General features: G+C 41.5%; 1 protein-coding gene across 1 annotated transcript in view; it reads right to left on the bottom strand.

Moving 5' to 3' along the window:
* CACNA2D3 (calcium voltage-gated channel auxiliary subunit alpha2delta 3) overlaps positions 1-25,413 on the bottom strand; it is an 864,587-nt gene that overhangs the window by 64,187 nt on the left and 774,987 nt on the right. The window contains exons 32-35 of the mRNA XM_053669475.1: positions 15,700-15,775; positions 13,022-13,074; positions 11,661-11,716; positions 773-884 (exon numbers count right to left, since the gene is read on the bottom strand). Of these exons, the coding sequence (XP_053525450.1) occupies positions 773-884; positions 11,661-11,716; positions 13,022-13,074; positions 15,700-15,775 (297 nt within the window). The remainder of the gene's footprint in view (positions 1-772; positions 885-11,660; positions 11,717-13,021; positions 13,075-15,699; positions 15,776-25,413) is intronic.

Consider the following 25,413-nt stretch of genomic DNA (forward strand, 5'->3'; position numbering starts at 1 on the left):
TTAAAGCATTCAGAATAAAAATACATGGGAGTATCATTATAACATTATGGCAGAGACTGATCTCTTAAACACAGAACAAAATACATAAATCAAAGAATAAAGAATAAATTAGACTACATTAAAATAAAAGCAAAAGAAAATTTCTGTGAATCTAAGGACATCTGTAAATGTTAAGAGACAGACTCGGGAATAGGAAGGCACATATTCAGATCATATAACTGCAAAAAAATTATATCCAAAACCCAAATCAGTATGACTAGGTCCATGCCCCAACAGAGAACTGCCGATAGGAATACAGGAATGAAGAGTTCAGGAACCCCATACAACCAATGAAACTGTTTTCTACAAAAGGCACACCCAAATTAGTAATCAGGGAAATGCATATTAAACGTCCAAGTATCATACCAAGTATCACTTTCAATAATCAGATTTCAGTGAATCCTGAAGATTTGGTGCGTTCAGTAAAGAAACCTCAAACAGATAGCTGAAATTGTCAACTGTCCGTTAGGGAAACACCAATTAGGACTTTTTCCAACCACCAACAAACATAACTATAAATTGCCCATATTCTAGAATGCATTCTAATGCATTCTGAATGCTTCCCAAACTCTAAATGATCTAACAAAGCCAAGCGATGTTTCTTCCAAGCTGATGGAAATACTCCCTCACACAAGAGGGCAGCCATGCTTCCACCTCTCCATGCAACCCTGTGCTGCCAGGCGCACTGGCCCATCCGGGAAAGTTACTACTGAGCAGAAGGGCGGGGGCTTACTTGGAGCAGTCTTCACAAGCAATGTTCCCTGAGGTTTCCTTGATGGTGCGCTCAGAGACAAATGCTGGATATTCAGTATCACAAGGCTCCAGGGTCTGTTTCAATTTCTGGGCTGTAGGGATAAGAAAAAGAAAAAGAAAAAAGATAACAAACGTGAGGCACAGGGCTTATTGAGACTAGCAGCCCATAGGAACTCAGAACGCAGCTCCGCTCCTGCTGCTCTGTGATTTTTCCAGGCACAGCATAATGCATTATTTTCTAATTAGTCAAGTGGTTTCATCTGCCAGGCAACTCTATAAGCTATAATTCCTCAAGCAGTTGTGTTGGCTTGATCAGCTATCATTTATGCATCATAAGAATTCTACTTTCTGGGACATCAGTCACTGGGTCTCTGACCTCAGACTTACTTGAACTTAGCAACAAACACATATGTATATCTACATAAATGTATAAAATATATTACACTACATTATTTAGGGTGAGACAAAGGTCATGATACAATTGCATGGTTTTATTACAGGAACAAAATTGAAATATGGACTAGTAAAATATGTAATGCCTTTGAACCAAAGCCATGAGCTTAATCCTACTATTATGAAGTTCCTTGTCAAGTAATACAGCAGTAAATAACACTACACATAAATGAGTACATAGTAGGCACTCAGTGAAGGTTTGTGGCTGATTAAATTATCTCAGCAAGTTATGTCCATTGCACTAGTTCCAAAACCTCACTAAGTCTCAATTTTTTAAATCTGAAATCGAGAGATAATATAGGTCTTCTCTAAGAAGTTGATGTGAGAAGTAAATATATGTTGAGTACCTAGTACAGTACATGGAACATAGTGAGTGCTAAGTGTCAGTTAATAATAATAATAGTAGCAGTAATAGTAAATAACAAAAACAAAAGTAATGCTGCAGTCTAATGAAGTCATTGTGACATTAACATGAGGCTGACAGAATTTGCAATAGCTCAGATACAGAAGCCACCTAATGTTCAACAACAGATGACTGAATAAAGAAGCAGCAGTGCAGATACATATGGAATATGACTCAACTTTAAAGAAGAATGAAATCTTGCCCTCTGCAACAACATGTATGGACCTAGAGGGCATTGGGCTAAGTGAAATAAGTCAGACAGAGAAAGACAAATGGCCGAGGATTTCATTTATGTGTGGAATGTAAAGAACAGAATAAAAAAACAAGCAGCACAGAAACAGACTTGTAGATACAGCATTTTGAAGGTTGGGAAGGGGATGGCCTGAGTGAAAGAGGTGAAGGGATGTAGAAGAACAAATTGGTAGTTACCAAATAGTCATGGGGATGCAAAGTACAGCACAAGGAACACAGTCAAAAATATTGTGATAACTATTATATGTGGTGTTGGATAGGTACTAGATTTATTGCAGTGATCACTTTATAAAGTATATAAATGTCTAATTACAACCTTAAGCTAATATAATACTGTACATCAACTATAATTGAAACACTTAAATATACATATATATGTAAGTGAGGATGATAGCTGGTATAACATAGTGGTTGGGATTGAAGGCTCCAAAGTCAGAGAAATTTAGAGCACAAATCCCAGCTCCCTTGCTTCCAGCTAACCCTCAGTATTCTCATCTGTAAAATGGAGGTGCCACTGGCACGAGTTATCCTCACTGTAAGCCTTCTCCTTAACATTTTCCCAGGAGAATGCTTACTGGTTCCCAGCACCCACACTCTGTGCAATGTTTTTGGCTGATGTTTATGTAAAACATAAACATATATTTATCTAAAATATAAACATTTATAAACATATTACATATATGTTATATGCACGTGTATAATGTACATTTATAATTGTGAAAATGGTATTTTTTATTTATCTTTAGAGAGGAAGGGAAGGACAGAAGGAGAGAAACACCAATGTATGGTTGCCTCTCATGAGTCCCCTGCTGGGAACTGGCCCACAACCCAGGCATGTGCCCTGACTGGGAATCGAACCGCGATTGTGTGGTTCACAGGCCCGCGCTCAATCCACTGAGCTACACCAGCCAGGGCTGTGAAAATAGTATTTTAAGAAAATGATGTGTACACAAAGTCTTGTTTATATTCAAAATACAACTGGTTGGATTCCAGAACCATGGGTAGATGTTTTGTGGAATGTCCATCTGGGAGGCTTCTGGCACTAAGTGAACCATCATGGGGTTACTGAATGCAAAGCAATTGTTTGGTAACAATAATGTGATAACAATTATTGGGTGATCAGAAAACCATTCTCTAAGCATTCATATCCTGTTGTGATTTTTTAAATAATATACTCTTTTCACTAAGCTTTAATTATTTTGAGGAAATTAATTTGGTGTTTGTGATAGAAGTGTAGTGCACTGTAATTTTTTCCTATATAAAATGAAAAGAGGTAGACTCTTAATCAACTTTCTTTTTAAGTGTAGAATAGCTGATTTAGGTCACTGACATAAAGCGGAGATGCCCGTGCTAACTCACACGGTTGTTCTGAGGAAAAACTAAACTAACGCACTATAGTTCTCAACAGACTGACACACATGCACAGACACACACACACAACCTTCACAAAATGCTATCTTTCTGGAGTGCTACATCCATACACCAGGGGTTGGGCTCATTGCTTAGCAGCTAAGAACAAAGTCTAGGGATTCTGTATCTTGCCATTGCTGTATGGCCTCAGATGGGTTTTTAACCTCTCCACCCCTTCATGTCCTCATCTGAAAAGTAGTGATAACAGCACTAATTTCACATGGTTATTTGAGAATCGAATGAATTAATAATGGCAAGTGCCTAGCACACTGGCAATGCTATTTAAGTGGCTGTGCTTACTGCCATGTGACTTCTGCCTGCGGCATTTCATTGAACCCTTTGGTTAGAGAAGGCAAGCAGGTGGTTGCCTCGCTGACTCCTGACTGCACTGAAGGCACAGTGCTAGAAGCTGTGCTCCCAAGGGGCCAGGAACAAGACACTGTCTGTCCCTGTCTGCCCTGCAGTGCTAGCTGTCATAGAGTATCGTTACATGCTTGCTGAATAATGAATAATTCTCCTGAATAAAATTGACAAAAGAAATATGAGAATCTGAGTCCCTAGTGGCAAACTACCTGCCTTCAGGTAGAAGGCAGGGTGATTTTAGGGGCTGAGCCCCACAGTAACAACACAGGGAGGCCAGTGGTGGGCATACCATTCCCTTCCCAGTTCTTATCCAATGCTTCTGATTTTGTTTGCAGGGCATCTTTGTTGGATGCTAGAAAGTTTTCATCATCCTTACTTCATTTGCTTTTCTCTCTTTTTACTGCAGGAGGCCAAATGTAAAACTCAAAGTGACACATTTTTTATTTCCATGGTTCTCATTTTTACAATTTCTTTCTCTGTATGGCAAGTGACACTGACTTTCAATTTCAATAATTACATTAATTGAATGTCAAAAATGAGTTCAACCAAATGAAATAAAGATAAGTAAACAATAACACAGGTTATAAGTGGATGTGGCACAAGCAGATGGCATCTAATCACCTATTGATGGTAACAGCTAAACTTATTAAGAAATTGTTATGTACAAATGATGTTCTGCTTTACATTGATTCATTTATTTAAGAATAAAACAAGACAAAATAAAAAATGCACTATGACTTATAAATAATTGTTGTTTTTTGTTTTGCAGATTAGTAAATGAAGGAGAGAACTGAAAAAAAAAATGCCCAAATTTATCCAGGGGCATATGTAGCAGAGCCAGACTTTGAACTTGGGCTGTGTGGTTCCAGCATGTATATACTTAACTGCTCTGTGAAGTTTGGCCAATGAACGAAAGGAAGAAAGGTCTCTGGGGCAGGCTGAGATAGGCAGCACATGTGATTTAAACATGCCCAATAATTGCACCATCTCTAATTCTCATTGTCTGGGCCCAGTTACAGTGGAATGAGTCCGCCAAGTTCACTGCCGAGACTCATCTGGCTCTCGTCCTTTCTGTAGATGAAATGTTTGTTCCTTTGACAGTTGTAGGGCACCCAAACTGATGGGGTGATAAACCACGGAGTCTATTTGCAGGATGACTAGATTGGCAGAAGGTTGCTTGATGTGCTTTTGGGAAACACATGAATTATCATACAAAACCATAGCCACATTTAATCTAAATAACAGGGTTTACTATGAAGACCTTTCTTTGTCTTAAGTACTATTGAAAACACCACATATACTTGCCAGTCTTTACTATTATCTATGAAATTACAAACCAATAACTCAGATTTCCAGCAACCTAATGAGTACTGTTTTGACTCTTGGGCATTTAAAATTCCTTATCATACCCAGGTGTAGGTACACGAGAATCATGAAACTCAGCTATGCTGATGCTTTGTTGTACCAGAAGGGAAAACTGGCACTCAGAAAGCAGACATAGCCTGCCTTGAGTTCCACGGAGAGGGACTACTCACCATAATCATTATTTACTTCAACAGCAAAACCACCACCACCACCTTTGCAGTCAATACTCACTAAGTGCTTCCTACATGCCACGTACCATGCCAGGTCATTTGCATGGATGCAACCCTCACCAGCATGCGGAGACCAAGGTCCTGCTGCTGTCCTATTTTGCAGTTGAGGAACCCAGAGCCCGGAGAAATGGAGATGCTTGCCCGCAGTCACCATGCTATGAGTGGTGGTGCCCAAACACACACCCGTGGCCACATCCTGGAGCCTATATACTCTTGACCATCCCACTGCTCTCCCTCCTACCCATTACACTGGACGCCTATTGCTGGGGCTGTCCGGACCCATCACTCACTCAACAATGAAGCACCCACACAATTGAATATCTTTAATTTTCCCTTAGCAACAAATGTCCCTGATGAGAATAACTGACTTGGGTTCGCAGTAATTATGTACAGACAATTGGGAATGAATAGAGTTGCCATTTGAAAAGCTTTCCTCTTCTTTTGTTTCTGTGAATGGATGCCCTTTCATAGCTGGGTGCCAGCAAGCTCCATTCTCTTTGTGTAACTCCACCAAAATGATACCTTTGTGATACTCAAGCAGAAATGGTCTTCCACAGTCCCCTTCATTAAGTAAATGAAGCAGATAAACAGTGTAATTACAGATTCCATTTTTAGCTAAGCAAAGATGAATGTCTCAGCTCAGGGTCTTTAGCCAGTGAGGGAATGGGACATTTAGAATGAGGAGAACTTGCAAGTCAATGTAGTTATGGTGCTTGAAACATTTCTCTCTTTCCACTGCATCTAAGATCTACATTTTCATTTAACACAGATGTTCGCATGATAGCAGCCCCACAGTTGAGTTTCTTTACCCTCATTTGATTCAGGTTCTTCATCTACAGAGTGGTTCGGCAGAAGGCTTTAAGCATAAGTGTGACAGTTCAGGTGCAGCAGCCGAGATGGCCCACTGCCTCTCTCACCACTGCCTAGCTGAGATGGCAGGTCTTGGTTTATATCTGAGCCCACTTATCTATTAGCTGTCTGCCTTCAGTGCCTCATGAAATTTCAGTGACCGATTTTAGCAATCCCCACCTCTCAGGTATGTTGAAGGGATCTGAAGATAATCTAGTGCCAGAACCTCCAGAAACAGAAAAGCACTTATGTATGGAAGCACCATGTATCATCAATGCAATTATTTAACAAGGTCCTTATTTAGAGTCTGGGGGGTGGGGGGAAGGCCTCACAGTGATGCAATGGAATGAGATAACTTGGAATTATCTATTAGGGATCATTTTATAAAGTTTCCTAAAACCAAAACAGAGAACTGAAGCATCACTTTATTCCTATGAGCTAAAATTTTTCCCACTGTTGGTCCTGGTGGACAGGGAAGCAGGAGAGGGGAGGCGAAATTTCAGAATGGGAACCTTAACAAGTTTCTGTTACCCTGAGTGCAAAGCCCGTCATCCCCTACCCTGCACCCGCTGGTGTGCACTGGGGCTTCGCAGCAGCAGCAACACAACGGTGCCGCTGCATCCAGTTTCGCTTTCTGTGGTTTTAGTTACCCATGGTCAACTGCAATTCAAAAAATGTTAAATGAAAAATTGCAGAACTAAAGAATTCATAAGGTTTATATTGCACAGCGTTCTAAGCAGTGAGATGAAATCTCCCACCGTCTGCTTCATCTGCCTGAGGCGTGATTCATCCCTTCGTCAGGTGTATCCAGCTGTCCATGCCCATTGGTAGGCATTTTGGTTGCCAGATCCATTCACTTAACTTTTATTACAGCATACTTGTTAGTTATAAGTGTTCTATTATATTAGTTATTGTTATTAATCTCTTAATGTGCCTGATTTATACATTAAACTTTAGTGTAGGTATGTATTTATAGGAAAAATCATAGTAAAGTAGGGTTTGGAACTATCCGTGCTTTCAGGCATCCATTGGGGATCTTGGAATATATCTCCTGCAGATAATGGGGGGCTACTCTATTGACATTTTGAGTCGGTAATTGTTTGTTGTCAGAGGTTGTGTGCTGTGTGTAGGATGTTTAGCGGCATCCCTGACCTCTACCCACTAGATGTCAGTAGCAGCCTCATCCCCAGCTGTGACAACCAAAAATGTCTCCAGATGTTGCAATGACCTGTGGGAGGCAAAATCACCCCCCAGGTTGAAAACTACTGGTTTAGGCAAAGGTCACAGTGAGAGGTACTCAACAGAAACTCAAAAACTAATTGTCATATTTGAAGGACCAGAACCAGAGCCTGGGAAGATGCCTGTGGTGGCAAGCATGGGGAAGGAAAGCAGGCCCAGGGGAGAGTGGGGAAGTGGGAATGCAGGTTGGCATGGAGAAGGAGTACATCCTCATCCTCACCACTGAGGCCCCTCAGCTGGGGATGGGCAGGCACGTGGTTTGAGGAAGAATACCAAAAAGTAAACCACAGCAGACAGCCAGCTCACTGCCCTCAGTACTGAGCACAGCCAGGCCTCTCAGCCAAAAAACTCAGGGCCACCCAAATCACAAGGGCCGTCCATTGCCCACTGCCGTTTTTTCACACACTGTTCAATTAACATCCCACACCCCATCATTTCTAATGTTGCCAGTTGGCCAACAAGGAAATCAAAACCTAAACAGAACAAATGATTTACCTAGACCCTCACAGACAGAAAGTGGCAGAGGAAGGCTGCCTGGCTCTAAAACCACAGCCCTCAGTCCCAGAGCTCAGTCTGATGGGGAAGAGTGGTGATCTGTCCTCGCACACCAGTGCTCCAAGGGAGCAGCCATTTGACCAACGTGCAATCCACTCTCTCAGCCACTATTGATCTTCCTTTTCTCTCTTTGAATTTCATTTATCTTTTTTTAACTGTAATATTAAAATTGGAGCAAAACTGGTAAAATAAGAAAAAAAATTTTAAAAGATAACAAGCACCCATTTGCTAGGTTCCTTCTGATCTCCTTTCTAAATCATATGCCATTTTAAGCAGGTTTATGCCACAGGTAAATTTGTCTCTTGGGTACATGATACTCTTCTCCTCCTAATTCATATTTTGGCCTCTGCTCATTGACTCGCTATTGGCATACTGATACTGGTCCTGTTTAACTCTACAGTCTCCTCTCCCACCATTAAATGCTTTTTGGAGGTATATGCAGGTTTTTACATTGTTTTTCTTGTCATATTACTTAATGTCATGAGCATTTTTGAACTGGGGGAAAAGTTATCAGAAACAGAATCTTTTAAAAAGTTGTTTATGCCTTTCTGTGGATGAGCTGTAATTTACATTAAAATGTCCCTATCATTCATCATTTAAAGAGCTACAGGGATTTGCAATCATACATTTCCTGGTGATCATAATTCTATCACAGAATCTTTTGTTCCTACCTCAGTTTATTCCCTGAAGATAAGTTTCTAGCAGTGGGATTATGGGCACTGACTGTCCTTTGAATAGAGCACCAGCCCAGCTGCACGAGACAAGGTCAGGCTCATGTCTGAATGGTCACCTGGACAGTGTGTGTGGATAAAAGCAGAGCAGCACTGGATTGTCACTGGACTGTCAGCTTCACAGGACAGAGCCAACCACCAACACCCTTGGATCACACTCACTGTTATCAGAGGCTGCTCCTGGAAGGCATGTGAATGCATAGCACTCTACACGTGTGGCTGTACCTCATATCCTAACAAGAAATCAGTGAGTTCCTGAATTTAGGCAAAATGGGCCTATCTACGTGTAAGTTACATAGCTATGATGACAGTGTAATGGTGATACCTGCCCCCACCCCCCAAAAATGTGTTAGTGTATATAGTAAGCAAATATTGAGCACCAACTACACACTAAATGCGGCTAGGTGCCACAGGATAACAATGGTTAAGGCACAATGGCTCCCACCACTAAGAAATTCTAGTTTAGTGTGAAACAAACAAACGAACTGAGGCAATAATGGTGTGGAAGAGTCAGGAATTGTGTGAGCTAAACTGTGGGGCAGAAGCAAGAACAAGATGTTGCTAATTCTTCCTGGGAGAATTGAGGGAATCTTGCACTGCCGGGGGTCTTACAGGAAAGGACAGGGAATGTCAGACTAAACTGTATCCAGTACCTGGGGGAATCTGATATGTTGCTAACTACCTCCTTTAAGTGAAAGATAATTAAAAATAATAATAATGGTAGCAGTTTGCTCATGCCTGGCATCTGAGGTTTAAAAAGATTAAGAAAAATAAATACACAAAGGAAAGAAAGAACAGAGTGTATCTAAGAACACAGCGGGTGACAGAACAGGTAGGGAGAGACCAGTGGACGACAACACTATTGAAGAGCACTGGCTTTGCAGGGCACGGGGACTCAATCAGTCATTGCTGTGGTGGTCAACACTGTCATCACCATTATCACAATTAATTACAACTACTATATTTTGAGAGCTTACTACATTCCAGTCACTGTGCTCAGCAAGTGGACATGATCTCTCTCACCTTTAGACACGTACACACACAAACAAATGATAGGAGATTAATAATGTTATTATTTTTAGACACATTCAGGAATTCTTTATTAATAAATAGGGCATAAATAGGGCATCGTGACATTCCGCGATGATAAACTTCTATCCTATCTGAATAGCATCCATCTCTTTCTCCTTTATCTTTAATCAGCTTGATGCATCTGACCAGTCTGGCAACTATCTTCATCCTCCGACTTTAGTTACCCATTCAAACTCCTGGAAAACAACCAAGAAACCCTTCCTTTCCCTTCCTTCTCCTTAGTCTCAATCCGTACTGGTTGCACAAACAGGGCTCTTATATCAGTATGGGCAGAGTGGCACTCAAAGCTTTCTTCAGTATTAGAACTTGTTAAACTGTTAGAATTTAATTTGTTGGGGTAATACTAGTTAATAAAACTATATAGGTTTCAAGTGCACAGTTCAACAAAGCATCATTTGCACACTGCATTGTGCACTCACTCCCCAAAGTCAAGTCTCTCTCTGTCTCCATTTATCCCCCCTTTGCTCTCTTCCACCTCCCCCTACCCTCCTTTCTCTCTGACTGTCACAACACTGTCATCTGTGTCTATGTGTCGTGTATATTTTTTGCTTAATCACGTCACCTTTTTTCACACAACCTCTCTCCCCTGTGACAGCTGTCAGTCTGTTCTACGTATCTATGCTTCTGTTTCCATTTTGTTGATTAGATTCTACATACAAGTGAGATCATGTAGTGTTTGTCTCTTTCTGACTGCCTAATTTCACTTAGCATAATAATTTCCAGGTCCATCCATGCTGTCACAAAAGGTAAGATTATCTTCTTTATCACGGCTGAGTAATATTTCATTGTGTAAATGTATCACAGCTTTTTATCCACTCATCTGCTGATGGGTATTTGGACTGTTTCCATATCTTGACTATTGTGAATGCTTCAATTAACACAAGGGTGCATATAGTCTTTCAAATTAGTGTTTTGGGGTTTCTTTGGATACATTCCCAGAAGTGGAATCACTGGATCACAAGGCAGTTCCATTTTGAATTTTTTGAGAAAACTCCATATAGCTTTCCACAGTGGCTGCACCAGTCTGCATTCCTACCAACAGTATACAAAGGTTCCCTTTTTTCCACATCCTCACCAACACTTATTGTCTATTAATTTATTGATGATTGCCATTCTGACAAATGTGAGGTGGTATTTCATTATGGCTTTAGTTTGTATTTCTTTGATGATTAGTGACATTGAGCATCTTTTCATATGTCTATGGACCATTTGTGTGTCCTCTTTGGAGAAGTGTCTATCCAGATCCTTTACCCATTTTTTAGTTGGTTTGCCTTCTTGGTGTTCAGTTGCTTAAGTTCTTCATATATCTTAGAAATTAACCCCTTATCAGTTGTATCACAAATATGATTTTATTATCTTCCTATCTTGCTTACTGTGGGGAAACTGAGTCTTGCCCAACTCACCTAACTTGCCAAGGGCCCACCTTGGAGCCAGGACACAAGTCCATACTGACCCAGCTCCACAGCTCATGCCTCTGAAAGCTTCTACTAATTACTGCTCAAATCACTGAAGCTTCTTGGGTAGGAAAACTAACATGATTAGATTTATATTTTATGAGGATAATTGTAAACAAAACAAACCAGAATAGTTATTTCTTTATTCAGCCTAAGAAGGCAATGTGTCTGTCTGCCGTAGTACTGCCCACATGCATTTTAAGGACTTCACCTGTATAACGTATGACTTCAAAGCCTGAGCTAAAGAAACAGGTCAAAGAGTATATTCAACAAGGGCTGAATGAAGGCTGTGGAATTTTCATCAGACTGGATGGCGCTGCACTTAGCACAAAGGATGCCTTTTGCTGAAAGAGCTGAAAAATCATCACTTTGTTCTGAGTAGTTTTATGTGAGCACATCCCTGATGAAAAGTAGCCAGTGAACCCAGGGCTCATCACTCTGAGCACGGACACTGAAGCCAGCTGCTGCTTACCTTTAGCTGTCATATCCGAGTGCCACCAACTGCAGAGGTTAAATTCCACCAGGAACCTAGATGGGAAAGCAAAGCCCAATGTTACTTGGTCAGCCACACCCTGAATAGAACAGCGACATTGTGTCGTGGTTTCCAGCACTGCTCACCTCCTAGTGGTGGTGAGGGAATGGAGACAACTGTATTCGAACATTAATTTAAAAAATGACTTTTAAAAAAGTCACCTTCTAAAGGGCTTCCCTGCCTTGGTTCAGAACAACAAATAGAATCTTCTCCACTACACTATCGTCTGCAGTAATAAAGGATGCTTTCAAGATTTATCCTGCAATGCAAGCTTGTGCAGCCATGTGTGTGATGTGTGTGTTTGTGTGTGTGTGTAGGGGCAGATGGGACAAACTTCTCTTGATGAAATTAGACTACAATGTGAATTCAAAATATCAAATTTCTCAACTGCTCATAAAAAATGCAAAAATAATGTGAATCCTCCTCCAAAATTCAGCGATTTCTTTTTCAGGAAATGGCTACTATCTCTAGCAACTCAGTCTCAATCAAGACCCCACAATTATGTGTTACTGTATTTTCTGTCTCCTATATACGTGCAGAACTTACGCCCCACTTGAATTTATAACTCTGTTAAATTAATATGGGTCACATTAAAACAATAGAGAACACAATGTCTGTTGATCTAGTGGCAAGAAATCTGCCTCAGACCCACAGAACTGGAATCTCAGTGGGGAAAGTAAGAATGAGCAAGTGTGGTGCAGCTTTAAGGATCTGATTTCCATGCCCATCCATGGAATTCCTCTTTTGTGTGATGCAGAGTTTCTGTAATGTGTTCAATATCTCATCTGGAAGTCAAGGCTTTCATCTCTGTGGCATTTCCAGTCTGACTGACCTAAGACACAGATGCATCCAGCATCCTCCAAACAGGATGGGAATTTGACAGGTTAAACAATTAAATCACACCTGAGAAAAGCCCCGCTCCTGTACAAGGCAAGACATCCGAAGTAGCACAGTGGACAGCCCTGGCAATTTGTTCTTCTGACCACAGCCCACCCAGGCTGCATTAAAAACAGCCAGACATCTATGTTAAATTTAACAGTAACCACAATAAATAAATTTGGTTTGCATATTGCAAGCTGTTAGTCTGCTAAACAATGACATAAAGGCATAAGCAGTGACCATAAATAACTTAATAAAAGATAATTTTTTGGTCTCAACAGTCAGTATTTTGAGGTTTTTAGTGAGGTTATCTCAGAGTATTATGAATCTACTGGTTATTGAAAGCATGAAGCAGAGTCTACCAGTTCACTAAATACACAAGAAAAGCAATATATATTTTTTAATGTAGCAATTGTACTTACAAGACAAGTTCTGTCATTATCCATTTTACTGCAGCAAGGAAGGCATTGTAAGGCTGAAGAGAAGAATTCAGGTCATTAAAAAAAAGTGTATCATACAAAATTTGTAGTTTAACTTAGGCTTTACAGAAAGACAATGTTATTCTTTAAGAGAGATAGGTATCGTGTTTAAAAAAAAAAAGTGAAGCTCCACCTAAAAGATAAGAATGGTTGGATACTGTATCCCAAAACTAACATTTTAAAACTTTGAACTCCCCTGTAGTGAGATGTGATTTACAAGTAAAATAAACATGGTCTAATACAGGGGTTATCTCTGGGAGGAAAAAGGAAGTTCAGCAAAGGATGCTTAAACCTTTACCCTCAAGGGGCTAATAATTCGCAGCTTAATGCCGAGGGGTTGGAATCATGTAACTAATTTCAAATGGTAATTTACAGGCTGCTTCTTGTACAGGTGATTCCCTGTTTGCCATCCATGCCATCACCATGTGTCATTCATGGAAACAAGCAAAAACTGCATATACGTACTTGACTTTCATGCTGCCCATGAATTATGTAGGATTTAAGCTGCTTTTTCTCACACTTACATATTTGGACTTGAAAAAATGATAACCATAAAAACATGTGATTTTATCCTTGCAGAAAATCCCCTTCACTCTGTAAAAGAAGGCATTGACAGCCTAATCTTTATTTCAGAATATTTTAATTAAAAAAAGCAGTTGGATTGTTTACTCTGTGATATTTCCTATGTGGATAATTCAATTTCCTGAATTCTGGAAAATACCAAGTCTCCCACTCAGTCAGTTCTTTGTACCCAGGTATGTCAGATATGTGAGTGGTTGGCAGATTTGAAAGACAGGCAAAGACATTGGCAGAGCCTGGGCTCCAGATGGCAGGTTCAGAAAAATTGCAGAATCCTTTGTGGTTGCATTAAGATATCAGAGAATTGAAATTCCAAATCCTAATTTCTTAAGTGAGCTCTGCTTAATCCTACCTTCTGAGCATTTTAATGATAAAGACTAGAACTAGGAAGGGGGGAGGGGCATTATCTAGTTTTAAATAAAACAAGAACCAATTTTTATACACCATTCTTGCAATTTCCCTATTTCAAGTCAATAAGTAAGTAAACAGAACAACAAAAATCTACCTGGGTTATTTCCAGCCTACTCAGATTTCAGACTGAATCTCTTCTTGCTCTGATTGAACTGAGTGTATCACTCATTTCCTGAATCACAGGACCCTCAGGATAAGGGTCAGATAAGGATAAGAACTATTAACTATTTCCTAAAACCAAATGCAATTTTGTAGTCTTATGGGTTTTGCCATTACAATTTTTAAAGCTTGAAAAATAATCATCTCTCTTTTAAAATGACCGGGTCATCAGTTCTGTGTCTTTTTACCTGCTGAGACAGATAGTGACATTTCAGTGGTCCTTGGGAGTGTGAGTCAGGGAGGAGAGAATGAATAACGGGACTGAGGAGCTATGGAGGAGGCAGGGACATGCACAGGGGCAGCCAGCCCTGAAGCCAGGGAGAAGATCGCTGAAGCATTTCCTGACAGACACTGGCTCAGTGTCTGGGTAAACAAATGGATTATGTAAATACGGGATTAAAAAATTTAAATGCACATTATCATTCAGGAGGGGAAAGCCATTGAGCTTTTAAGCCTAATGATGAAAACATATCTTGGGAACATTTTAAATCTGGAAATATTCATGCTACAACTAGGGAAATTGAGTTTGGAAAGGTGGATTCTCACTAAAAAGCAGTGTTTTTCAAATGGTCCAACTCTTAGTTCCTAGTTGCCTCTCAAAAATGTTCTAGCTCCAAATCACTTCTTATGCTCTCAGTGTATGAGAATCATGTTAAATATTTGGTTTTAAATAATCCCCTTGCAAGACTGTACCTGTGCAAATGAGAAGGTGTGTATTTATATTTTAAAACCAAATGACTCTTCAATTTTGTGTTTCAAGTCAAATTTTAAGTTAATTTTTGGAATTTACAAAATAATACTGTATAAATGGTTTGTTTATATATATATGCTGGACTATATTGAAGTATATATGTGGGGATTTTTTTGTATGTGTGTTTTCAAATTATTGGTAGCCAAACTTATATTGCTTGCACATTGTAAATTGTATTGTAAAACTAGGTATAAATGATAGCAGTTAATTTCTGGCAGTCAAAAAGCCATTTCCCAATGCTACAATAGCCCTGCTGATTGATCCTCAACTTTGACATCAGCAATGGAAACAGCTCAAGGGAAATGATGTTGAAACTCAGCAGCAGCATGATTAGGGGCAAGAATCTACCATTAAAATGTGAATTTGTTCATAGGCTAACAGCTCTGTTACAAACAGAAGGAACATTTCTGTTGAATTAAACCAAATTCTCTTTTATACCAAATAAGAGAATCCTCAAAACTTTATTCATCGAAAGGGAGCTGCTGCATCAATCCATAAAAGGCTTTAGAGCTGTTTGTCATTCCTATAATCCCTGAACTTGGATTTAAACAGGAGTGACTTTGCTCAGCCACTACTGTAAAACCACTAACAGTAAAGTCAGCAAATACTGTTAAACATTCATGGTTTTGAAGAAGATAAGTTGATTACCCCAAAGGAAAAGTTAGGCTCATTCAGAGACGAAAACATGCAGCCATTTTGGGGGTGATTACACTGTACTTACGTCCAGGAGACCATGGGCGCTGTCACTGCTCTCCTTGTTGGCCCTACACATGGCTTGGTAGTCATACAAGGTAATTCTACAGGACAGAATGGAAAGGAGCTTCACTGAATGGGAAAACACAGGAAGCAAGCGGTGCTGTGCACCAGCAAGGTGAAAGACCAGTCACTGACCCTACCATCAAGTGTAGCAATGGCAAACAAATACGTGCAAGCCTAACAAGGGTGACAAGCCAGTAAAGGGGAGCAAAGTTTTGCCACCCCAAAAATGTGCCTTTTGGGATACTGATTTGAAGCTATTTATTAAGAAATAAAAGACTCAGAAAGAAACATTGACCCTTCCCCTTTCTTGCCCAAGGGAATTCAGATGAAAAAGCCTGCTTCAGAAAAGGAATCTTAACATATTCACATTTGCCTTCTCACTCTAGCCTTTGTGAATTAAGTATGGCAGACAGGAATGAGACATGCAATAATCCGTTCTGGAGGGGAGACCCTCTATCCCATTGTTTCTGGGTTAGAGGGTCCCTCTAATCCACCTAGCAGGAATTTTTTTTGCCTTATGTTCTCTCTTTCTCATCTTCCTGTGAATTAATCTATCTCCCCTTCAAATTCCCAGACCCCTATCCCCTTCTCCTTTGTCGAGAATGGCATATAAATCTCTACTACCAGTGTGTTTTGGGTCACATTCTTATGGACTCCTGAATATACATTTATATAAGAAACTTTGGACATTTTCTCCTGTTAATATGCCTCTGTAATTTCATTATTAGCCCAGCTAGAAGACTTTAGAAGGTGGGAGGAAAGTTAATGTTTCTTCAGCCCTCACACCAGGTACTCGGCAAAGTCCAGGACTAGAGACACACGTTGCACTGGTGTAACTGCAGAGCCAGCTCAATGTGACCTATCCTGTTTAACGAGAACCTGAGTTGCTTTTCAGAGACAGTAGTCCAAAGTCACAGGCAATACAGCCAAAGCACATACAGAGGAGAGGACTTTGACCTCCAGCTGCACCTGGAACCAAAATCCCCCTCCCTCCCTAAAGAACCAAAAGAGCAGGACATAACCAGAACTTGAACACTGGAACCCTTTCAGAAACAGAGGGTCTGTTATCCAGGAAGTTCCCCTATACGTGCCCCTTTACTATAAATGGCCGAGCTCCAAAGTCCTCCAACTGAAACTTGCCTTCCCAAAGCTTCTGCATACCTGTTCCCTCTATACTATTAACAACTTACTCTGAACCTTGGATGAGGGAGTTCAGGCTTTTGCTCATTAGCTTCCCATTTCTCTGGATGGTGCCATTCATAACAAAAATAACCCACCTTTCTCTACTGCAATTCTCAGTGTTTAGTGTTTGGTTATGTTAGCGCTGAGTGGACAAACTCATTCTGGTCTGTAACACTTGGCAATTGAAGAATAAAGGGAATAATGGTCTTGGGGTGGTGAGGCAATAGAAGATCTCCCCTCCCCAAATTGATGGCATAGTCATTTTCATTTGTCAAAGGTGATTTGCATGGACCAGAATTCTCCAAAGGAAATACACTGTTCTGAACTGGATTCTGGGCACCATAAGGAATCCACTTTGGTCATGTTTCCCAAATGGAGGAGACCTGAGAAGGGCTAGTTGGGATTAAGGAAAAGCAGGATCCTCTGTCTTTCTCAAGCCCTGGGAGACATACTGGGACTGATGTAACACAGCACTTTGACAATGTGTTGGAAACCAGCTGGCTTATTTGTTGTAATTCCCACCTCACCACCATCACCATAATAATAACTGTATTCTTACTTTTGAAAACAGTGCAATTTATTAAACAAGAAAATGGGCATTTTTTTCTCCATTGGAGATAAAAGTATAGCTTTTGTCTTCATTATGACCTGTACTCAGAAGTTCTCTTAGCATGGGTAGCTAGCTCAACATTAATAAAGGAAAGGAGCAAAAGAAAACAGTCAATAAGCATAATAACCCAGGGAGCTGCGTTGTACTCTAAGCCTGCTTCACTAGAAGTTGGAGCATTCACAGGATCCCCAGGAGACCACCATATTTTCCATCCTCAGGACCCAATTTAACCTGAGGAGGGCAGGAAGAATCTGTTATAGGCCATTAACTGGGATTATAGAAGGGGAGAGATAAAAACAGCAGAAGAAATTTTTCTTCTGGGCGCATGCCCAGTAGAAACCAAGATGGTGCAGGGGGAAGTGATTCTACTAGGAAGCATGTATAGTAGGAACCAAGAGGATGACCATAAAGGGGAGAAGCATAGCCCGGGAAAAGGATATGATTGGTTAGGGAGAGGGCTCAGCAGGAGCCCCTGAAAGACTGGGAAATTAATTGGTTGGTTTGAAGGAGGGCCAGCTTATTCCCAACCTGGAAAGTATTATAATCAAAGCTTAACAAAGCCCTCCTCTTCCTCTCTCCTCATAATAGGCATCTCTTTGCCCACCTGTTTGTACATTCACTCTCCTCATAGTCTCTCTCCCTGCATTCTTTCTCCATAACAGCCCTGCAGGCCTAGCAGCCACATAGGCTGCAAACAGGCTCCAAGTGGGCTCCAAGCATGGTCCTGGATACAGCAGCACAGCACCAGCCACAGCACAGCCTGGAACAGAGGCTAAGCTAGCGGGATGGAGACAGAGACTGAACTGGACTGAACACCAATGGCACAAAATTTCTGGAACCAGGCCCTATTTCTGGGCTTGATAAAAACAAGCCTTCATCAGTAGCATGGACAGAGATAAGACACTGGGAACTGGGAGCATTCTTTTATTTCCATTCCAATAAATCTTCCCACTTCATCTCATCCTCCCATGCATGATATGCTTAAGCAGAAATGCTTATTTTGACTCCCATGGAAGGACCCCATTTCTACCAGCAACGGTTCTACTTTATAATTGTTCCAGATATTTTAATTTCCCATCAACAACTTTATGAAGTAAAGGATAATGTCAGTTTCTGGTAGGAAGTTAACAGCTTTTAGATGGAGCGAACACCTTCTCCCAAAGGATATAGGCATTCTATCCTTCCCCCCAAGTCTTCTTCCCACTATTTTGGGGGACCCCAAAGGAATGACACTTAAAGCACAGCCTGAGTTACGTAGCAGCTGCCAGATGGCATGTTAACGCTACAATACTACACGGACTTCTACATGACTGGAAGGAATTTGCCCCACAGGAATTCCTTTCCAGAATAATACAATACTTAATGTAGAGCATACTTAATGCTGTGCTAGCAATGAACAACCAGCCAAGTATCTGGCTCGGGGAAGTCCCTGGACAAACTTCTCACAGAAAGCACTGACAGCCCTGATAGTGGCCCAGCCACAGAATCCACTGTAGACCACAATGGACAACTCTAATTGGTCCCTGACTGGCCCACCACGCCACAGTCGGCAAACCTGTGCAAAGGACTTCTATAGGGGGCCCCGGAAGGGCTTTCTAGGATTCGGCAAGAGTTATTGTTGGCTTCATCCTTCTCCTACTGCCCAAGTCGGTCTCTACAGCAGAAACTTGGGACAGAGCCAGGGTGAGATGCAGCGTAGGTTGAGTGGAACGTGCCTGTGCATGGGGCCTTATAGGTGTGGATGCAGTGTGGCCTTGGTTTTAAAGGTTGCTTCTGCCATTTACACAGGGTGAAGTCTTGAGCAGGCTGCTTACCCTCTTCTGAGGCTTCATTTTCCTACTTTTAAAATGACTCACAGAGATATTCTGAGATTTAAATGATCGGGCACCTGAAAGATACTGAAATAAACTAGTAGTATCCTCGGCCTGTTATGATTCTTATGATAGAAGGCCTATTTCTTTTTCTTTGTTAGCATTTGGGCTCTTGAAGCTACACCGTTCCCAAAGGCCCAAGTGACAGCAGTGTGACCTAATAGTTAAAATGTCAGCTTTGAAGTCGGGGACACCAGACCTCAAATCCTAACTGATTTACTTATCACAGTATTTTGTTCTATTTTTTTCCTTTTATCTTTTTTGGTGCCTCAGTTTCCTCACCAGTAAAATATGGAGAATAATGGCTACCTTTTAGGGCAGTCGTGATGATTAACTGAGGTTACATATGTGTTGCATTTAGCACAGTGCATGATACAGAGGAATCATTCAACAGAGGGCAGGGCTGCAGCTGCTGTTGTAATTTATTAGTATGGTTTTCATTGCCATTATTAATTAATGGGGTTAGTGTTTAATGCAATGGGAATTGACTCAAGCTTTCTCCAGCTGGTGGGAGGATGGACAGGCCTCCTGATTTTCTTAGGTCATTGGCACATATGATACAGTATAAAGTTCACATGTTACTGCCTTACAAGGCACCTTCAGGGGCTGTGCTGGAGTTACCAAGAAATGACACAGGAACACTGTTCATGGGTTTCTTAGCTGAGGACCATGATAACAATAGTTAATATCTATTGAACTCTTTCACAACCATGAGCAAGGTACTCTTCTAAGCATGTTCCCTGCGAGACAGGTTCTAATTGGCCCCATTCAACAGAGAGACAAACCAAATCTCAGCCAGCCTAAACAATGTGCTCAGGGACACATACCTAACCCACGGCAGAACCAGAATGAGAGGGGGCCAGGCTGTACTTCCCTCACTCTGCTCAGTGGCAGGCTGAAACAGATTGTAGGATAATGCTTAGAACTCAGCCCTGCGCCCCACCCTCGAGTCTTTCTGGAATGTCACAGGAAGTGCTGCCCAAGATAAGGTCTCATAACCAGTGGCCAGAATCACTTTTCAATCTGAGTTGAGGGGCTGTGGTGGTGTCACTGGGCCAGGTTAGACCAGCTGGTCTGCTAGTGAGAGCCCCTTGCCATGGTAATGGCCCTGACAGCCAGATGGCAGGAAGCTCGGGATTCTCCTGGGATCGCTTTCAAAGGCTGTAGTTTACACATTGGGGCCAAATTCAATTGCTCTGGGGCAGCCTCCAGGCCAGGGTTCCTGCCTTTCATTTCACCAGATAGCTCTCCTGATAACCATGGCCAATGAGGAGGTCACAAAACAAGCCTCCCCTGCCTTCTCTACGCTTAGGCAGCTTTAACTAGATGCTATACAAAGAGAGACTTCCAGATTATTACTCCTTTTGAAGTGATTTTGTTACTGTTTTAAATAACTCCATTTTGTGGCTACCTGTATCCTGTTTGGCTGATTATAGTTAAAGAACATGATAATTGCCTGCTTTCATTTGGCTCTAAAATAAGCCTGGAACACTGGGGCCAGCCCAAGATTGGTGCTGCTTTGCTGCCCTCAGCAGGGGGAGTTTATTCTCATACAAATAACGTGCCTGAATCCCCCATGACATCACTTCCAGGCCCCTTTAACCTGCAGCCTGTGGCCCCAGGCCTCATCCTTAGCATCTCTGTGCTCCCCAGATGGGTTTCCTGGAAACTCTGACAGAAGGCAGATATAGTCTCTGAAGAAGAAACTCCAAGCAATGCAAACAAAGGCTGGGCAACTTTAGTGCTCCTGGACCAGGCTGGGCCTTAGAGGACAGGCCCAGGACATTAGGACTTGTTTAAAGCCACTTTGCTGCTCCTCTTTTTTTCTACCTTAACAAAAACCATGACCAAGAAAAGTATTTCTTCTAAGAATAAGCATGTTAAATTTCAAAGGCATGAGCTCAGCTACCTCAGGCTTGTTTGTAACTGTAGGGACTAGCACTTATTAAACACCTACTACGTGCCCATGAGGCCAGGTACATTATCTGCAGTGACTCAGTGAATTAACTCATTTTGGCTAAATGGTTACCTAAAAACCAATCTTGAAACAGCTTCATGTTTGCAAATACAGCCCTAAAAGCAGAACAGGGAGGCATCTGACATAGAGACCTGCCATGGGACATATTTAGCCATTCTGAATAGAAAATTATGAGAAGCAAATTGACTCACTAGGGTAGCATGTAAAAATATGTATTCTTTGTTGAGCTGTAAAATGTGTTCTCTGGGGCTGCTTTCAGCTTGCAAGTGACAGGGCATGCAGCAGGGACATGGGAAATTTGTAACAAAGGGACCGTGGCTGTGGAAGCTTTATTGGTTTTTCCTGTCAGAAAGCAGGAGCGTAGAAAGCCCAGTCTTTTGATTTGAATGCTATGAAGTTCAAAAGGCACTCTGCCTGCTCTCCTTTGGGCATTGGGCACCATGTCACCCCACAGCAACTTCTTATAGAGATTGAGCTTGTTCTTGAAGGTTAGCAGAGCACATCTAACAGCAGAGGTGGTGAGTTTACACAACCCTGGCCCTGCCACCTTTGAACACTGACTGAAAATCACTAAAACAAATCTAGATTGAGCACCCGTCATTAGCAGAGAGTCAGTGTCATGTGGCCACACTGGCCAGGAGCCCAGCACACAGGGTATGCCTGAGGGTCTAATGCTGAACTCCAACAGGAGAGCCCCAAGGAAAGCCACACTCATGGTATAGATTAAGCAGAGGGTCTACAGCACTAGGTGTTTTTCATCAACAAGTGCTGATAATATTAAAAAAATATAAATAAAAAGTTGCAGATACTGATCACATCAGCGTCTCGCCCAGGTAAGAAAATAGCTGTAACACTGAGCAATAACCAATGGCTTTCGGCCAGCACTGTGGGCTCAGAAGGTGAGGTCACTGCTCCAAGGCTGCTACAGGGCTGCTAAGTGGAGGGAATGGGAGTTCCATGCAGGTCTCTTGCTTTGGAAAGCTGTGCATTCAACCTGCTCCTCAAGCATGGATTCCCACAGGATGACCTTTAGGGTCTCATGAGGATAGGTCTCAGCATAAGAATCTGGAAAATGGGGTGTATACTCTCTCTCCATTCCTAAGGAACCTTGTGAACACACAGGTTGGCATTTATTTAGGCTGCAATTCTCATCCCTGCTGACTCTTTAAAATCACCTGGGGAATGTCAGAATTCGTATGTATGCCAATGGTCAGGCATTCCCCCCAGGATTTCACTGGTCAGGGTTAGGGACCTGGTATCAGTTATTTTTTAAAAACCTTCTCAAAGAGTTCTAATATGCAGCCAGGGCTGACCATGAGTTTTAGAAAGTGATGTACCCTCCCCCTTGCTAATTATTTCTCGGGTTTGCTTTTTCCCATCTCAGTTTGATTGGAAGCACCTTACAGGCAGGAACCAGGACTCATACAAGCCAGCACATCCTCCCAGGGCCGAGTACCGGTCTGGACATACTTACAGGTGTGTTATGAGCTTTATCATGTCAGTTGTGCCCCTCAGAATTTATATGGTGTGGTTCTAACCCCTAATACCTAGGAATGTGGCTGCATTTGGAGATAGAGCCTTTAAAGATGTGATTCTATTAAAATGAGCCCCTTAGGGTGGGCTTTAATCCAATTTGACTAGTCTTTATAAGAAGAGGAAATTGGACATAAAAACCATCTGCAAGTCAAGGACAGAGGACTCAGGAGAAACCAGACCTGTTGACACCTTGATATTAGATTTCTGGCCACCAGAACTGTGAAAAAATAGACAAGCCACATAGTATTTTGTACTGGTAGCCCTAACAGCTAATACTGGGTGCGTGCTTCACTCACCAATTAGACAGGTGCCACAAACCTCAAGATTGAACAGAGTGTCCAATCACCCTGGAGGGCGGCAGTAATTTGATAAACAGATGTGAATGTCCCAGAGCCAAGAAGAGAGCATCCTCTGAAATAACATGGCCCCAGGGAGCCCGAGAAGCTTCCAGCCTCAGAATCGCCTCTGTCCCCTGAGCAGAGTGTCATTCTGCCAGCCACATCTGCTTTGACTGTGGGTCAAAGGATACCATGCATGGATGCCCTGGAGGTGCACCAACCCAGCGCCTTAGTTGCCCATTCTCCTACCTCTTCCATGAAAATTAGCTTTACTTGTTAAATGGAAGGGGAAAATGGAATCATGGTTAATCCCACATAGAAAAGATTACATTTCTTTTGCTTCTTTGTTTGAGTAAGAAATAGAAGGAAACAGCTGAATTCTGCTTGGGGAATGAGTTAATGCAAAACCCATTTGAAGCTATAAAATTGGATGCTGGGGGAGCTTCCTTGGGCTCTGCCAAGTTCATGAAGCGATGTCTACATTTTATAGTAACTGCACCACAATAATGCCTGCACTGCGCTTAGCACAGTGTGAGGCTGGTACCTGAGGTTCAGTACATCAATCCCTAGGAGTGTTGGTATTGCCATTATTATTATGAGTTAAACCCAATAGATGTTATTGAATGTTCTTGCTTTCATTGCCTGAAGTCAGGCACCATGGACAGATGACTTAGGTTGTGACTATGACCATTTGTGTTCAGGACTGTGCTGGGCATGTGGGGTGTGGGGGAAACTAGGAATTGTGAACACAGCCTCATCTCTGGAAGACTTTCGAAGCAGATATCACAGGAAGCCAGATGCAATATGTAAAGGACTTGTGTGCTCTGAAGCAAACTAGGGCATGCTGGCTGTGGCAGAGACTACTATAGTTTCTCAATATCTATTCTCTTCTCTTGCCAAACTGAACCCAGGCTTTTCGATAGGTACCTTTCCCAGGTTCCTGTGTAGCTAGGTGAGGGCATGTGATTAAGCAGAAGTATCATTTGGAGGTAAATACTTTAGTAGATACAAGTTTAATAAATAAAATATATTTATTAAAATAAATTTTAATAGCCCTGGTTGGTGTGGCTCAGTGGATTGAGTGCCAGCTTGTGAACCAATGGCTCACCAGTTCAATTCCTGGGCAGGGCACATGCCTGGTTGTAGGCCGGGTCTGCAGTGGGTGGTATGTGAGAGGCAACCACACATTAATATTTCTCTCTCTCTTTTTCTCCCTCCCTTCTCCTCTCTCTAAAAATAAATAAATAAAATCTTTTAAAAAGTAAAAAACAAATTTTAATAAATAATTTTACTTGGTCTTTTGTACATCCTTGAATTTTCCTTCTGCCAACCTACATTGCAGATGTGATGGCTGGATCTCAGCAGCTATTTTGGACCATGAGGTAACCCTGCATTTAAAAGGCAACTTGGAGGAAAGTACATTTAAAAAGATGTAATCATACATCCACGATGACAGCATGATGTCCCTAACAGTATCTTTAGACTATCTTTATACAAAAGAGAAAAAGACTCCTATATTCGTTAACCCCTTGATATTTTATAATTTCCTATTATTTCTAGTAGAACCAGCTAGTAATTAATACATTGAATTCCAAGTTTGATTGAGAACTTTTCTTTTACTATCTTCTGAAGCAAACCAAGCCTAAATATGAATAAATACCTCTGCAGAAAGAAAATACTCAACCATGGGAAAGATAAGTGGTGATTAACAGACCATGGTCTAGATTCTGGGATCCAAGAGAAATGAGTTCAAACTCCATCTTCCTCCCTCACTGAGGTGCATGAACTTGGCAAGTTACTTAAATGCTTGGAGCTTCCATTTCACAAAGTTATTATGGGGATTAATTAAGGTAATGTATGTAAATAACTGGAATAAGGGCTTGCCTGTAGTTAGTATTCAATAAATTAGACATGCTATAATTATGATGAAGATGAGGGCAGCTCTTATTTTTGTTGTAATTGGGCATCCTCAAACTTTAGGATTTGAAATAGTGGTCCATTGAACTCTCCATGTCTCTGCACTCCCACAAGTTTGGCCCAGAAACACAGTTGTCCAAGCCAATCTGTCTCCTTGTTCCCTTCAATGCCACCTTTGACAAAGCATACTTCTGTGGACATGGTCAGGTCAACAGGAAGCCACGGAACCATTACATTCATTACA

This window comes from Artibeus jamaicensis, unplaced genomic scaffold (genome assembly GCF_021234435.1).
Source record: "Artibeus jamaicensis isolate MK-2021 breed Jamaican fruit bat unplaced genomic scaffold, CSHL_Jam_final contig_519, whole genome shotgun sequence".
NCBI classification, from domain to species: Eukaryota; Metazoa; Chordata; class Mammalia; order Chiroptera; family Phyllostomidae; genus Artibeus; species Artibeus jamaicensis.